Here is a 17,463-nt window from a genome sequence, read left to right as displayed (position 1 = left end):
TATGCAATCTCCACACAGGGAGGCCGGAGCTGGACTCGAACTCATGACCTCTGCACTGTGAAGCCTGCGTGCTAACCACTCGTCCAGCCTTGAGTTTAAATAATGTTCTCCAAAAAGCATCTACAAACATATTAAAGTAGTCCAAATATAATCCATAAATATAGAAAAGTTTTCCAAATATAGTATATAAATATACAAAGGTTTATAGAGGCGAGCAAACGTTTTTCTGATGTCATTTAGGAAACCAAAAAATGGTATCGCTTGTCCTTTAATGCATCATTCATTCTGACTGAATTAGCCCAGCTCAGCTTCTACGAGTGTGTTTGGATGGAAAACGAGCCTGGAATGGTCGCCACATGGCTTGCTCCTGCGTGTGGGAGTCTGTGACCGTGAGTTCTCAATCCGGGCCTTGTCTTACAGTTCCGTGAAGGTCAGCGAGCGCAACGAGGCACCGAGGCGGAAGGGACCATGGTGGCCGGAACGATGGCAGGCCTGAGGCTCTCCGCCCGTCTTCCGCTTGTCCTCGTCCTCCTCGCGCTCATTCTCCCGGCGGCGGAGGGCTCTGCTTATCTGTCCGGATATCACAGCAGGTCTCGCCTCCAGCGCGACCGGCAAATCCGCAACATTCGGCCCAATATCATTCTCATCCTCACGGATGACCAGGATATGGAGCTGGGTAAGAATTTTGTTCTAATTCTGTACCCGTCATCCATTTCCCATGCACATGATTCCTCCGTCCGCAACGAGAACAGTTGGCCAATCCGCTTAGTCGAAGTCACGCGCTGCGCTCACCTAGCTCCCTCCCCATGCCAAACTGCGGTCCGGGGGCCAAATGCGGCCCATGGTCAATTTTCATCCGGCCCGCAGCATTGCATCGTAAAATCGAGCCGCATCACTTCTTTAATAATAATAATAATAATAATAATAATAATAAGAAGAAGAAGAAGAAGAATAATAATAATAATACATTTCATTTCTAAGCACCTTTCAAAACTCTCAAGGTCACTTTACAGTCACAGGATAAGTTTTTCTGTGGGTAAGCAGCGGCAGCCACACGCGCCAGCGTTCACTCAACCCGGAAGTAACTCAGGTAGAAAGCTAGCTTGCTAATAGATAGCTAGCCAAGCCTTCACTCAACCCGGAAGTAACTCAGATAGAAAGCTAGCTAATAGATAGCTAACAGATAGCTAGCTAGGCCTTCACTCAACCCAGAAGTAACTCAGATAGAAAGGTAGCTAGCTAATAGACAGATAATTCGATAAATAAGTAACTCGGATAGAAAGCTAGCTAATAGATAGCTAACAGATAGCTAGCTAGGCCTTCACTCAACCCGGAAGTAACTCAGAAAGCTAGCTAGCTAATAGACAGCTAATTCGATAAACAAGTAACTCGGACAGAAAGCTAGTTGGTAGATGGCTAGCTTGGCCTTCACTCAACCCGAAAGTAGCTCAGATAGAACGCTGGCTAGCCAATAGACAGCTAATTCGATAACTAAGTAACTCGGATAGAAAGCTAGCTAATAGTTAGCTAACAGATAGATAGCTAGGCCTGCTCTCAACCCGGAAGTAACTCAGGTAGAAAGCTAGCTAGCTAATAGACAGCTAATTCGATAAATAAATAACTCGGATAGAAAGCTAGCTAGAGGGCGGCCCGGTAGTCGAGTGGTTAGCACACCGGCTTCACAGTGCAGAGGTCGCCGGTTCGCGTCCCGGTCCGGCCTCCCTGTGTGGAGTTTGCATGTTCTCCCCGGACCCGCGTGGGTTTTCTCCGGGTCCTCCGGTTTCCTCCCACACTCCTAAAAAACATGCATGGCAGGGAGATTGACCACTCCAAATTGTCCCTCGGTGTGAGTGTGAGAGTGACTGTTGTATGTCTTTGTGTGCCCTGCGATTGGCTGGCAACCAATTCAGGGTGTCCCCCGCCTCGTGCCCGAAGACAGCTGAGATAGGCTCCAGCAACCCCCGCGACCCTAATGAGGAATAAGCGGTACGGAAAATGAGATGAGAGATGAGAAAGCTAGCTAATAGATAGCTAACAGATAGCTAGCTAGGCCTTCACTCAACCCGGAAGTAACTCAGATAGAAAGCTAGCTAGCTAATTCGATAACTAAGTAACTTGGATAGAAAGATAGTTAATGGATAGCTAACAAACAGCTAGCTAGGCCTTCACTCAACCCGAAAGTAGCTCAGATAGAACTCTAGGTAGCTAATAGACAGCTATCGATGGAAATGTTTCTTCAGTCGTCATCTGTACTTCTTTGACGATGTCGGATGTTTCGCTTCTTATCCAAGAAACTTCGTCAGCAAACTAAAGTCTTACTGGTAGTTTAGGCCCTATATATATCCCTACTGTCCAGACATGGCGGTGCCGGACTCTGCTATGATAGGTCCCTACTCTCAGGTTGGGGGGAGCAGAGGACTACTCCCTGCAGCTCCACTGATTGTTCCTATTGTTCTGACTAACGACTGGTCTGATTGCCCCACTTCCTCCGGTATCACCTCATCAGTATTACTAATCCTATGCTGTTGTACGAACGATCCAAATTGAACCTCACCCCAACATATCGGTTTAGTGAAGGATTTATCTGATCAAACCTCTAAAGATGGAGGACACCGATTTGCTGTGGCGACCCCTTGAAGGGAAAAGCCGAAACGAAAAGAAGAAGATGAAAATCGCTTCTTTTACTCCCCTTTCAAACCATCTATGTTCTTTCGCTAAGATTTTAACCTTATTGTCGTCAAATGAGTGGTTGCTAGCTTTTAGGTGCATATGTATCATATATGTACAATCTGTGGAGCCGCAGGAAGTAGTCCTCTGCTCCCCCCAACCTGAGAGCAGGGACCTATCATAGCAGAGTCCGGCACCGCCATGTCTGGACAGTAGGGATAAATATAGGGCCGAAACTACCAGTAAGACTTTAGTTAATAGACGTCCGACACCTTCAAAGAAGTACAGATGACTGCTGAAGAAACCTTTTCATTGATGGACCACTCCTGTATGACTGAGAGCTTACACAGACGTAATAGACAGCTAATTCGATAACTAAGTAATTTGGATAGAAAGCCAGCTTATAGATAGCTAACAGATAGCTAGCTAGGCCTTCACTCAACTCGGAAGTAACTCAGATAGAAAGCTAGCTAGCTAATAGACAGCTAATTTGATAACTAAGTAACTTGGATAGAAAGCTAGCTAATAGATAGCTAGCTAGGACTGCAGTCAACACGGAAGTAACTCAGATAGAAAGCTAGCTAGCTAATAGACAGCTAATTCTATAAATAATTAACACGGATAAAAACCTAGCTAATAGATAGCTAACTGATAGCTAGCTAGGCCTTCACTTTTGCTTTCTACCCCACTCCCATGCCGTTTTTCCTCGCAGGCTCAATGCAGTCCATGAACAAAACCCGTGGCATCATGGAGAAGGGAGGGACGCATTTCTCCAATGCCTTTTCAACCACGCCCATGTGCTGCCCGTCCCGCTCGTCCCTCTTGACCGGGAAGTACGTCCACAACCATCACACATACACCAACAATGAGAACTGCTCGTCGCCATCGTGGCAGGCCCACCACGAGCCGCACACCTTCGCCGTACACCTCAACAACTCGGGCTACAGGACGGGTAAAGGCGGCGAATTCCAAACGCTGCGTCGCTTGCCACCAATCCCGTGCGCTTTATTTCTGCCTTTATTGCTTCAGCTTTCTTTGGAAAGTATCTCAACGAATATAACGGGTCCTACGTGCCCCCCGGCTGGAGGGAGTGGGTCGCCCTGGTGAAGAACTCGCGCTTCTACAACTACACCCTCTGCCGCAACGGAATTCGAGAGAAACACGGCAGCGACTATTCCAAGGTATGCACCAATTACAGTGATACCTCGGTTTATGAACCCCTTGGTTTACGAACTTTTCCGTTTATGAAAGGTTAAATTTATGAAAACTTTACATTGGCATACAAACTATTTTTTGGGATAAACACGGAGCTGCCTCAATGAGTGATGTGTCTTTCGCGAACGAGCCCGTTCTCCGAAAAGAAAATGGCTGCCGACATTTTTTTTGTCCTCTATTGCCCGCGGAAGAGAAAAAAGAAAAAAAAGACCAAAAAAAGAGACTCGTTTCAACCGCAAGGTTAAAATTCCCATCAATGATGTGTGAGTGATTCGCAAACGAACCCGTTCTCCTAACAAGAAAATGGTGGCAGACTGTTTTGTCCTCCATTCCCCGCCCCCAGTCTTCGGTTAAAGCCACGTGATTGGTCACGAACGCAGCAGTGAGGGGTGGCGGTTAAACATTAAAGAGACAGGCAGACGCCAGAGAGAGAGTGAGAGAACACACACACACGAAAGGGAAACGACAGAGCTGGAAACAAAAAAACAAAAGTGAAAAAAAAACCTAAAGTGAAAATGGATAGAAAACAGTGAAATTTGGACTCGTTTCAACTTTGATAGTTCTAAAGCAGAGTGTAGACTGGAAGGTTAAAATAAATATCCCATGAATCAGGCTCCACAAATAACCCGCACAAGCCATCTGTACACTTGATATAAAAAGCTATCAACCCAGCTAAATAGAACACAATTGATGAGGAACTAGGTAAAATTTTCGCAGGGAAAGCACCTACAAGGGATCATTCCGCAGGATGGTGAAAGAAGGTTACGTTCCTCATCAAGTGTGATGAGGAATGATGATGGCTGATGAAACTGGCCACTCCATTCCATCAACCCATCAACGAGCATCACAAAAGTAAATAAAATGACTTTACTATACTGTGCAGTTTATTTCTTTAATTATAATACCATAGCACATTTATTATACATAAAATAAGATGTATTTTGTGTTGTTTTAAGGCTTAGAAAATTAGAAAGTAGAACATTCTTTTATGGGTACCTGGGAACGGATTATTCTCATTTTAATGGTTTCCTATGGGAAATTATTTTTGGGATACACACTTTTCGCCTCACACACTCTGTCTGAGAACTAATTAAGTTCGTAAGGAGGAAAATGTATAAATTGACAGGTATGCGGATTATTGCGACAGGCGAGCGGCGAACAACGATGAGGTCAATGGCTTGGTGAATCGGGGGAAAAACTTGATGTTTTTTGTCTCGGCAGGATTACCTGACGGACGTCATCACCAACGACAGCATCAACTTCTTCCGCTTGTCCAAGCGGATGTACCCCAAGCGGCCCATCATGATGGTTCTGAGTCACGTCGCCCCGCACGGCCCGGAGGACTCGGCCCCGCAATTCAGCGCGGCTTTCCCCAACGCGTCGCAGCACATGTAAGAACGCTCGTTCATCTTTGTGTTGGAGCTTCATTTCATTTCATCGCTAATTCAAGAGCAAATTCAATCATCATATGCGGCGGATGTTATCTTCCCTCACTCGCCGGATGTTGGCCGCGGCCCACTACCTCCGCCGCTGTTATGAGCGATGCTAATTTGTTGCCTTTGGTAAAAAATTATCAGGGAGAGGCGGGAATGAGGTGTCAAAAAGGTCTACATGTCCAAATATTTTTATTCCACAGGCCACATTTTCGTTACGGTTACCTCTCGGCGGCCACTATGAATTTGGGGCAACCATGAGAATGTTTAATCCCCACCAGTTATTACATCTAGAGCGCACAACAAATTAATGAATAACTAATTTTCAAATCTGAAGCCAAAAATCATAACTGTTATTGTGGTTTACATGGGACAATTTGAAATTTAGGTTTGAACTTTAGCAAGCATTGTGGAATTTGATTTCGCTGGCTGAAAAAAAATGATGCGGCGGGCTGGAAAAACGTTTTATAGCATCTAAAATACCCAAAACACGCAGTATGATATTTTTAGTCAAATGCAAAACACCAATAAAAATGACATAAAGCAGTGACGTGCAGTCAGTGGAGGCAGGTGAGGCAGTGCGTCACCTGTCATCATGGAAAGCTGTCATGGAAATATCAAATGAAAAAATAAATTAAACAGTTAGATGTATTTAGTGATTTGTACTTTAAAGTTCCTGTCCATTTAACTTCACCGTTTTAGGATTTTTTTCAAAATCGCTGAATTTATCGTTCAAATACTAAGTAGAGACGAGCGGTGACGTCATTGATGACGTCAGTGCCTCACCAGCCATGAACATCACCGCACGTCACTGACATAAAGTGTCCAAAATCTGCAAAAAATTGAGCTGTGAATTGGGCATTTTCAAAAAGTCCCGCCCCCGGTTCGTGACGTCACGGCAAGACATCTTGCATTGCTGGAGAATAAAAACAAAAGTCAAAGTCAGCTTTATTGTCAAATATGCTAATATGCATGACATACAGCACAGATTAAATTAATGTCCTCGCGGACCCAGCGTGCAAGACATGCAAGGCACTTATAACGTGGCTAAAAAGACATACAATTGACAACAGACAATACATGTAATTTCTGTATGTAAAGTGAGGTAGTGTCGTCTGGAAAGTGAGGCAGTGACGTATGTAAAGTGACGTAATGTAGTAATGCAAAAACGAACAACAAGAAAGGGTTGAAGTGAGGTCTTGCAGAAAAAATGAGAAACAACAAAAAAATAGAGTTCAGGATGATAGTACAGCATGTAGCGTGTCCTCAGGTGCGGTGAGTGTGGCAGTGGGAAGGGGCAGGGTGGGCAGGGCTAGGAGGGAGTTGAGTCTCCGGACTGCCTGGTGGCAGAAACTGTCCTTGAGCCTGCTGTTCTTGGCTCGGAGACGCTGCAGTCTCCTACCCGATGGCAGCAAGCTGAAGAGGCTGTGGGAGGGGTGTGTGAGATCGCCAGCAATCCTGATGGCTCTGCAGGTGAGGCAGGTGTTGTAGATGTCCTGAAGGGGGGGGAAAGAGACACCGATGATCTTCTCAGCTGTCCTCACGATGCGCTGCAGAGTCTTACGGCAGGACACGGTGCAGGCGCCGTACCACACGGTGATACAGCTGGTCAGGATGCTCTCGATGGTGCCGCGGTAGAAGGAGGTCGTGATGGGGGTCGGGGCTCCAACTCTTTTGAGCTTGCGGAGGAAGTACAGGCGCTGGTGGGATATCTTGGCCATTGATGCCGTGTTGTGGCTCCAGGACAGGTCTTCGGATATGTGCACTCCCAGGAACTTGGTGCTGCTCACTCTATCCACTGCAGCACCGTCGATGGTTAGTGGAGCATGCTGGGGGCGCACTCTCCTGAAGTCCACAACCATCTCCTTCGTCTTCTCCACATTCAGACGGAGATTGTTGTCCTTGCACTACGTGGCCAGGCGGCTGACCTCGTCCCTGTAGGCTGTCTCCTCATCGTTGTTGATGAGGCCCACCACAGTCGTGTCATCCGCAAACTTTATGAAGAGGTTGGAGCTGGGTGATGATGGTGAGCAGTCGTGCGTGAGCAGAGTGAAGAGGAGGGGGCTCAGCACACACCCCTGTGTTCAGCATGATGGTGCTGGAAGTGTTGTCTCCAACTCTGACTGCTTGTGGTCTCCCCGTCAGGAAGTCCAGCAGCCAGTTGCACAGGGAGGTGCTGATCCCCAGTTTGCTCAGTTTGTCGGTGAGCTCTACTAACAGTCTGTGTGCTCTTGGAGGTCGGTGGTGTTGTTGTAGGTGGCCGCTTGTCTGAACATGTTCCAGTCAGTGTTGGAGAAACAGTCTTTGAGTGCCTCTGACGACCCATCAGGCCACACCCTTATCTGCTTCTTGACTGGTTTGACGACTTTGACAAGTGGCCTGTATGCGAGCATTAACATGATAGTGGAGTGGTCCGAAGCTCCTAGGTGGGGGAGGGGGTAGGCTTTGTAGGCTCCTTTGTGTGTGGTGAAGACATTGTCCAGAATGTTGTTACCTCTAGTCGGAAAGTTAATGTGTCCATGGACTTGTGGAAAAACGCTTTTCGGGTTGGCATGGTTGAAATCGCCAGCCAGGATAAGGAAAGCATCTGGGTGGGCTGTCTGTTGCTCGCTGATGTGCTGGTAGAGTTCATTCAATGCCGCACTCCTGTTGTTAATTGAGCTCGGGGGGATGTAAACTGCTACCAGCAGTATGGCACTAAATTCCCTGGGCAGGTCGAATGGCCGACATTTTATGACCATAAGCTCCATCAGTGGTGAACAGTGTTTGCATACCACAACAGCGTTGTGGCACCATGCATCACTGATGTAAACACAGAATCCCCCGCCGCGAGTCTTCCCCCCCTCGACGAGCGCTCTGTCTTCCCGGAAGCTAGTTAGCTGGAGTAGCTGGATGGCACTGTCCGGTATGCTGTCGGTCAGCCATGTTTCCACAAACACAAGGGCACAACACTCACCCACGGTCTTGGAAGTTGAGCGGAGAAGTCTGATGTAGTCCATTTTATTGTCCAGCGAGCGCACGTTAGCCAGCGTGATGGTAGGAATGGACGGCCGGTGGGGGCTAGCCGCGAGCCTTCGTTCCTGAATGTTCAGCGCTAGTCTTAAAACGTAAAATATAGCTATATGCGGTGGAATCTTATTAAAATACGCCCAGTAGAAGTCATTTAAAGCCATTTTACAAATTATGGACACAACTTGTCCGGAGACGTCGGTTGTCCTTTAAGGGAAGTGGAGAAGGGGGTATTCCTGAAGACCAGTTAGCGATGATGATTTGGAGACAAAGGTTTAGCAGCGTGAAGCCAATATTGCACCCGGACATTGCATGTTGCTGTTGTCATGGTAGCGTCGGCATCCACCAATGGCAGGATATTTTTTCTTCACCAGATAGGCTTTCCATGCTACACCAGCTATACTTTTCCTCCAGAAAAAAAAATAATAATTAAAAATCAGATTTGATTCGATTAACGTTTCTCGATGAAAATGTTTCTTCAGCCGTCATCTGTACTCCTTTGAAGGTGTTGGACGTTTCGCTTCTTATCCAAGAGGCTTCGTCCGCAAACTCTTTTGCTGGTAGTTTCGGCCCCTACTGTACTATACCCCTACTGTCCAGACGTGACGGTGCCGGACTCTGCTATGATTGGTCCCTCCTCTCAGGTTGGGGGAAACAGAGGACTACTCCCTGCGGCTAGATTGATTACTTCTATTGTCCTGACCGATTACTTCTAAAGTCCTGCCTTAGTATGAGGTCTACGACTGGCCCGATTGCCCCATTTGCTCTGGAATGACCTCATCAGCACAACTAAGCCAATGCTGCCTAAGAAGTCGGTCGTAGGAACGATCCAAATTGAACCCCACCCCACCATGGTGATTTAGTGAAGGGTTTTGCTGTTTTATGAAAATGGCTTCTTTTACTCCCCATTCAAACCATGTATTTTCTTTTGCTACTCATTGTCGTCAAATGACTGGTTGCTAGCTTTTAGCTGCATATGTATATGCCGATTTAGGCCCACTAGTATTATCCCTGCGATGTTGATAGTCTTTTTTTGAGAATTTGTTTAGTCTCCCCAATGTATTGCTCTTTGCAATTTTCATTCTTACAATGTATTGAATAAACTACATTACTTTCTTTTTAGTAAAACATTCCCGTCTATTTTCCTTGCAGAACTCCAAGCTACAACTACGCTCCAAACCCAGACAAACACTGGATCCTGCGCTACACGGGGCCCATGAGGCCGGTGCACATGCAGTTCACCAACATGCTGCAACGCAGGAGGATGCAGACGCTGCTGTCTGTGGATGACAGCATGGAGAAGGTGGGTGAGCAAATCGCACGTCAATTCGGGTGCATAGGAGGAGAACGAACGCACGCCAGTCCCCCAGTCGCGAGCTGTGCTTGGTGCCAACGGGGACCCCCACCTCCATATATTCCGCCCACCACCGCTGCATTCACTTTTCCCCTCTTGAGTCGAAATGGAAAACCATTTTCCAGTGCTCCATTGGCTCTTCCGCTTCCCTTAGATCAATGGTGTCTGTCAGAGATGTTCGATCGGAAACTGTGGACAAAGGCTCGAACCCACAGAGATTGTCTTTTACTGTCGGCAGGAGACGTAGCCATTCATGACAGACGTCTGAATTCTGCAACCCTCTGCCAAGCTATTTATTGAGAGTATCTGCAAATTTAAAGGACAACCGACACCCTTTTTTTGTTTCCTAACTGACATCAGAAAAATGTTTGATAGCATCTACAATACCCAAAACACGCAGGCTGTTTTTAGTCAAATACTAAGCACCAATAAAAATGAGTTAAAGTGTCCCAAAACTACTTCAAATTGACCTCAGAAAGTTTCAGTTTCAAAAGGTCCCGCCCCCTTGTTTGTGACGTAACGCCAGGACGTCTTGCCTTGCTCAAGAATCAAAAATATGGCTTCAGATTCGAAGAATATGCTTTCTTGTTACTCATCCAGTTATGAATATGATTCAAATAGTTCTGAAGAGGAAAGCATGAATATTTGCAATCGATTAAAGAAGTTATTCCGTCTCATTTTAAGGCGTCTGGACTCCAATGTAGCGCCCAGAAAATGCACAAGATGGCGCCCAAGCTCCGTTGAAAATGGGCTGATTTGTCAGCTGGGAATTTGTGTCAACTAGTATCAAATCGTAGTCTTGGTGCAACACATGATTCTCCATCGCATTATGTGTTTTCCTTCTAATTTCGCCATCAACACGGAGCAGCACGAAGTGTTCAGACCAAAAAAAGTACCCAAAATGCATTGTGTGTCGCTTTCTCGGTCACAGGCGTTCCAAACGTGACGTCACTTAGGGCATCGTCATCAACTCGAACACAAGACTTCCAGAATATTCAGCGCGAGTCTTAAAACGTAAAATAGAGCTCTATGCGGTGGAATCTTATTAAAATACGCCCAGTAGAAGTCATTTGAAGTCATTTTACAAATTATGGACACAACTTGTCCGGAGGCGTCGGTTGTCCTTTAAGTGATACATCGTTTTCTTGATTAGAATACCACACCTCTTGAGTTATAAGCACGAACAGCTGTAAGCTATAAAACATTGTCTTTTCCATGAACTGATGAATGTGTAACCTGGCTAATGAGCTTTACCTGTGAAGTAGTTGCAAGACTTAAATTACTCCGGTGATAAAGGAGTTTCCCAAGTCCTAAATTCTGTCCAAGGCCAGATCTCCGAGATGAAGATGACACTTTAACTTGCCATGTCTGTTAAACTTAGATTGCCCTCAGGCCATCTGCGCCATTTGTTTGGTTGGCCAGCTAAGCATGAAACTTTTAAATACATATAACTTCTTATTCTATCTAATCTCTATCAGTGTCAGTCGTTTTTTTTTTTTGGCCACCCACATTGTACTCACAGTTTCCTCACGATTTCCTGAATGAATATGGGGAAGCTATTAAAATGTTTCATCCCCTCTACATATTACATATGAAGCGCACAACAAATAAATGTATAACTAGTCTCCAAATGTGAACAAAAAAATAATAACTGTTATTGTGGTGTACATGGGACAATTTGAAATTTTGATTCAGACTTTAGCAAGCATCATCAAATTTCACAAGTTTGATTTGCTTTGGCGGGCCGAATAAAATAATGTGGCAGAACAGATTCGGCCCCCACGCCTTGACTTTGACACGTGTATGTAAGGGATTAGCCAGATGGCTGAATAGAAAGTGAGCTAGCTACTTTGCTAGCTAGCTCAATCGCTAGATAGTTCGCGAGCTAGCTCAACCACTACCTGGTTCACTTGATAGCTAGCTCGATCACTAGCTCGACCAATAGCTAGATTGAGAGCTAGATAGCTCAATAGCTAGCTACCTCAATAGATGAGTATGAAATTTCACCAGTTTAATTTGCTTTCGTGGGCCGAATAAAATAATGTGGCCGGCCCCCCATGCCTTGATTTTGACACGTGTGATGTAAGGGATTAGCCAGATGGTTGAATAGAAAGTGAGCTAGCTAGCTGGCTAGCTCGATCGCTAGATTGACCAATATCTAGTTTAATAACTAGCTAGCTCAATATCTAGCTAGCTCAATAGATGAGCATGAAAGTTTAATTTGCTTTCGCGGGCTGAATAAGATAATGTGGCAGTCCAGATTCAGCCCCTGCACCTTGACTTTGACACCTGTAATGTAAGGGATTAGCCACATGTCTGAATAGAAAGCTAGCTAGTTCGCTAGCTAGCTTAATTGCTAGCTAGTTTGCTCAATAGATAGCTTGCTAGCTAGCTAGCTCGATCGCTAGCTCCACCAATAGCTAGCTAGATAGCTCAATACCTAGCTAGCTCAATAGCTAGCTAGCTCAATAGATGAGCACGAAATTTCACAAGTTTAATTTGCTTTGGCGGGACAAATAAAATGATGTGATGGACCAAATTTGGCCCCCGGGCCTTGACTTTGACGCGTCTGCCTTAGATGCACAACATGCTGGTGGAGACGGGCGAGCTAGACAACACCTACATCATCTACACGTCCGATCATGGCTACCACATCGGCCAGTTTGGGCTGGTGAAGGGAAAATCCATGCCGTACGAGTTTGATATCCGCGTTCCATTCTACGTGCGGGGGCCCAATGTGGAGCAAGGGGCCACGTGAGTGGATCCGTCAGATTGAGTGGCGCTTGATGTTGAGGGAGCCCAAATGCAAGCTGAGCCTTTGCCTTCCTTGCCGCGCAGGAAGCCACACATGGTCCTGAATATCGACCTGGCGCCGACTCTACTGGACATGGCCGGGCTTGAGATCCCTGCAGAAATGGATGGAAAGTCCATCCTGAAGCTGCTTGACGCTGACAAACCGGTGAACAGGTGATTGCAATGACAAACACACACACACACATTCCTGTTTCAATGTTTTTTTGAGGTCCGGATAACTCCAGATAAGGAGTGAGGACCACTGTTGCTGATAAGTTAGAGAAGAACTAGTGTTACATTTGAAAACTAAATGAACCTCATTTCCCACTCCAAACAAAGAAATAAGTGGAATTGAAACTGAAATAACAGCAGGAGTGAGGTTTCTGAATGGGTAGTCCTCACCCCTGTAGTGAATTTGGTTAAAATATCGTTTTATTTTTTCTTCTCATTAACCACGACGAACACACACACAGATAAAAACACACAGTGAGTAAAAAGTGTGTGTATCCAAGTGAAATGAAAATACACACTAAAAATCATTTTGGGTGAATTTGTGAGGACCTCTCTGAAACTTTAACAGGTGCCTATATAGACCCTCTAAAAGCCTTTAGAATGAAAAACTTGTGAGGACCGGCCAAAAGGTTGTCAAAAAGGTCCTGACTACGTATGGTATAAAATGTTAACGGTACTCACAAGACCAGTCATACAAACACACAGATGTTTAATGTTATACGACCAGAAATGTGTTTCCAAATGCCCCAATACAGATCAAGAAAGATCATAGCGCAGGACAATAGTTAATCCATTTGTCCTCTGTCTTCATAGGTTCCATTTAAACAGGAAAGGTAAAATGTGGAGGGATTCCTTCCTTGTGGAGAGAGGGTACGTCTTACGGCCTTTATGGACTTTTCCAGCACACGACCACAGTGACCCGACTTCCTGCTCCCTTTCCTCCCCCGTTCTGGCAGAAAGCCTCTCCACAAGAGGGCCGACGGCAAGGAAATGGCCCAAGAGGAGAACTTCCTGCCCAAATACCAGCGAGTCAAGGAGCTGTGCCAGAAAGCAGAGTACCAGACTTCCTGTCAGCAGCCGGGACAGGTAGCCCAAGGCACATGTATTCGTGTCTCCCGAATACAGTCCACTTAATGAAATGTATTATTATTAGAAATATTGTACTAAGCCTATTCTCTTTGTCTTTTCTGTAATACCGTACAATAGCTATCTGGCTGGCTGGCTAGCTATCTAGCTGGCTAGCTATTAGCTATGTATTGGCATGCTAGCTAGCTTTCAATCTATTTGAGTTACACTTTGACGAAGGCGGAAGTATACGCCCAAATATGTCAGGTATTTGAACACTTACAACACACAGTCTGTAAGAAAATAATGCGTTTTAAAATAGCTTTCAATCTATTTGAGTTACTTCTGGGTTGAGTGAACGCTGGCGTGTGTGGCTGCCGCTGCTCACCCACAGAAAAAAAAAACACATTTCCTGTGACTGTCTATTCGTTATCTAACCAGCTAGCTGGCTACCTAGCTAGCTATCTATTTGCTATATATCTATCTAGCGAGCTCACTCTCTTCGGTTTTAGCTATCTACGTATTGTAATGTCATTAGAGGCTAGCTCTCAGCGGGACAGGACACGGAGCGCAATGGGCGACAGGTTTGAATGCAAACAAAGGTTTTAATAGAGGGTTTCAGGTGGAATTCACAAGCAACAAAGGCAAGAATAGTGTCTCTTCCAATACTTAAATCATAATAAAGTCTCTTCTGAGGTGAAACTGAAGACAGAGTTCTTTTCCATGTGTTTCTAGGCCTCACCCCTCTTGATGTCCTTCTCAGGTAGCCAAGCCACCTTTTGGATTTGGACCGCAACGGTCCAAATCCAGTGTTCTGCCGTATAGTCCCAACTGGCAATGAGTTCCATGCAGCAATCAGTTTCTCCACAGCGCACAGCAATGGCGCTTTTCTCGCCCGGCCTCCACACTCAGAGGCTCTCTGCCTTAAAAGCCTTGCTTGCCAATGAAGGTGTGGGGTTTGAATTGCTGCCTTCCACCAGATGGGGCCAAAACTCTCTCTGGGTGAAGCCATCTTAGGGGAATGTATTTGCCCTCCAGGACCCAGCCTCTCGTGACATCACAGTATGCGCTATCTGTTAGCTGGCTAGCTAGCTATCTACTAGCTTTCAATCTATTTGAGTTACTTCCGGGTTGAGTGAACACTGGCGCATGTAGCTGCTGTTGCTCACCCGCAGAAAAACTTAGCCTTTGGCTGTAAAGTGACCTTGAGAGTCTTGAAAGGTGCTTAGAAATCAAATGTATAATAATAATAATAATAATAATAATAATAATAATAATAATAATAATAATAATAATAATAATGTACGGCCGGGAGTCGTTGCGCTGCTTAAATTGAAGGCCGAAAGCCTTGGTGTGAACACGGGCTTTTTGTCGATTTGCTTTAATACGAGAACTGTATCGGGTTTTGTCATCTTAAAATGATTTTGTTAGCGTGACCTTTTCCGCCACTTGCATGCAGAAGTGGCAGTGTGTGGAGGACCCTTCGGGCAAGCTGAGGCTGTACAAGTGCAAGGGCATGGCCAGTCTGTACGCTCCACTGACGCGGGCTCAGATGGATGGCCGTGGTCCCGGGCTGTCGCTTTCTTCCGTTCCTGACGGCTGCGCCTGCGCCAACGTCGCCTTCCAAACAGCCGTCCCGAGGCCAAAGAAACCGCTCACCAAGGAGAGTAAGATTCTGTTTTATGTTTGTTTTTGGTTCATCTGAACTCTCTTTTCTTCAGATATTCTGTGTATATCACAGGTGTCAAAGTCAAGTCATCATTTTATTCGGTCCGCGAAAGCAAATCAAACTTGTGAAATTTCATGATGCTGGCTAAAGTTTGAACCAACATTTCAAATTGTCCCATGTAAACCACAATAACACTCATTATTTTGTACTGTAAATTTGAAAACTCGTTCATTAATTTGTTCTGCGCTCTACAATGATACCTCGATATACGAACCCCTTGGCTTATAAACTTTTCGGTTTACGAACGTTACATTTATGAAAATGTTACCTTGTCATATGAACTTTACCTTGGCATACAAACTTTTTTTTGTACACGGAGCTGCCTCAATGAGTGATGTGTCGTTCGCAAACGAGCCCGTTCTTCTAACAACAAAATGGCAGCCGACTGTTTTTGTCCTCTATTCCCCGCCCCCAGTCTTTGGTTAAAGACACGTGATTGGTCAAGAACACAGCAGTGAGGGGGGGGTTAAACATTAAAGAGACAGGCAAACGACAGTGAGAGAGTTTCAACTTTGATAGTCCAAAGGCAGTGTAGACTGCAAGGTTAAAATATCCCATCAATCAGGCTCCACAAATAACCTGCACAGGCCATCTGTACACTTGATGCAAAAAGCTATCAACCCAGCTAACAGAAAACAATTGATGAGGAACTAGATAAAATGATCACAGAGAAAGCTACAAGGGATCATTCCTCAAGATGGTGAAAGAAGAATGCTACGTTCCTCATCAAGTGTTTAATGCTGAGGAAACCAGCCACTCCATTCCATCAAGCCATCAATGACCATCGCAAAGGTAAATAAAACAACTTTATTATACTGTAGTTTATTTCATCAATTATAATACCAGATCACATTTGTTATACATAAAATTATGTATATTTTGTGTAGTTTTAAGGCGTAGAAAATAGAAAATTATGTTTTATGGGAACCTACTTGGGAACTGATTATTGTCATTTTAATGGTTTCCTATCGGGAAATTCATTTATGAGATACACACTTTTCGCCTTACACACTCTGTCTGGGACTCAATTAAGTTTGTAAGCCAAGGTATCACTGCATTTATGAAATACAGGTAACACCCCACTTACGACCAGCTCGACTTACAACCACCCGTACTTACGACCACAACATCCAAACCCTATTTTAAAAAATTTGATTCTACGCCTGGCACCGCAACGCGCTAGCAGGCCGGCAACGTGTACAACAATTGTGGCCAGCCAGCCAGCATCTCACTCTCGCACAGCAATAGACCATGTGATCGCACTAGAGGGGGGAGTTTAGTCATTTAGCCTCCGAGTCTCTAGTCAATATTTTGAATGGATTTCGACTTACGACCATTTCGACTTACGACCGTTTGGTCGTAACGTAACTCGGTCGTAAGTCGGATGTTACATGTATATATTAACCAATCCATTTAGCACATACTTAATCTTTTTGCCCTGTTTTATTTGACACGTTTAATAAGAAAAAGAAGTCACTCTCTTTCTCTCTTTTATTTTTTTCTTCATTCTAATAATAAACGAAACCAATAAATGTTGGTTTCGTCTTTCCAGAGATCAAATCCAGCAAGTCTGCCTCCAGGAGGCGTTGGGCCCGTTCGGTATCCTTTGAGATGGATGGAGATATGTACGCCGTGGACCTGGGCGAGTCCTCCCAGAACAGCACGTGGACTTTGAGCAGAAGCAGAGAAGCGGCGTATGAGGAGCATGACGACGAGTTCAGTGGCAGGCCCACCGCTGACAGCGACGCGCCTCCGCCTGCCGCTCTCAAGGTCACGTACAGGTTCGTCGCATGCGCATACACGCGTCGCATTAGAGTGACACCTTGGCTTACAAACTTAATTGGTTCCCAGACAGAGTGTGTAAGATCAAAAGTGTGTATCCCAAAAATAAAATTCCCATAGGAAACCATTAAAATGAGAATAATCTGTTCCCAGGTCCTCATAAAACATAATTTTTCTACTTTCTAATATTCTAAACCTTAACGTCACACAAAATCTACCTTAGTTTAGTATAAGAAATGTGCTAGGGTATCATAATTAAAGAAATAAACTGTACTGTATAATAATGTTGTTTTATTTACCTTTGTGATGGTCGTTTCTGGCTTGATGGATGGATGGATTTGCCTTCTTTCATCATCTTGAGGAATGATCCTATGTAGGTTCTTTCTCTGCGATAATTTTACCTA

At 45.0% G+C, this 17,463-nt stretch overlaps 1 protein-coding gene across 7 annotated transcripts in view; it reads left to right on the top strand.

Moving 5' to 3' along the window:
• The window catches only part of sulf2a (sulfatase 2a), a 79,836-nt gene that overhangs the window by 50,239 nt on the left and 12,134 nt on the right, over positions 1-17,463 (top strand). For all 7 annotated transcript variants that reach the window (XM_089009841.1, XM_089009842.1, XM_089009839.1 and 4 more), the window contains 11 exons: positions 421-676; positions 3,380-3,619; positions 3,697-3,848; positions 5,104-5,273; positions 9,477-9,627; positions 12,257-12,432; positions 12,517-12,645; positions 13,297-13,353; positions 13,440-13,569; positions 15,008-15,215; positions 16,830-17,058. In XM_089009841.1, coding sequence (XP_088865967.1) covers positions 469-676; positions 3,380-3,619; positions 3,697-3,848; positions 5,104-5,273; positions 9,477-9,627; positions 12,257-12,432; positions 12,517-12,645; positions 13,297-13,353; positions 13,440-13,569; positions 15,008-15,215; positions 16,830-17,058 — 1,850 coding nt within the window. In that variant the 5' untranslated portion in view covers positions 421-468. The remainder of the gene's footprint in view (positions 1-420; positions 677-3,379; positions 3,620-3,696; positions 3,849-5,103; positions 5,274-9,476; positions 9,628-12,256; positions 12,433-12,516; positions 12,646-13,296; positions 13,354-13,439; positions 13,570-15,007; positions 15,216-16,829; positions 17,059-17,463) is intronic.

The sequence above is a fragment of the Hippocampus bargibanti genome, linkage group LG12 (assembly GCF_051943395.1).
Source record: "Hippocampus bargibanti isolate YZ-2025 linkage group LG12, ASM5194339v1, whole genome shotgun sequence".
Taxonomy (NCBI): Eukaryota; Metazoa; Chordata; class Actinopteri; order Syngnathiformes; family Syngnathidae; genus Hippocampus; species Hippocampus bargibanti.
The sequence above is the reverse complement of the archived record's forward strand: the minus strand, read 5'-3'. Positions and strand labels throughout refer to the sequence as shown.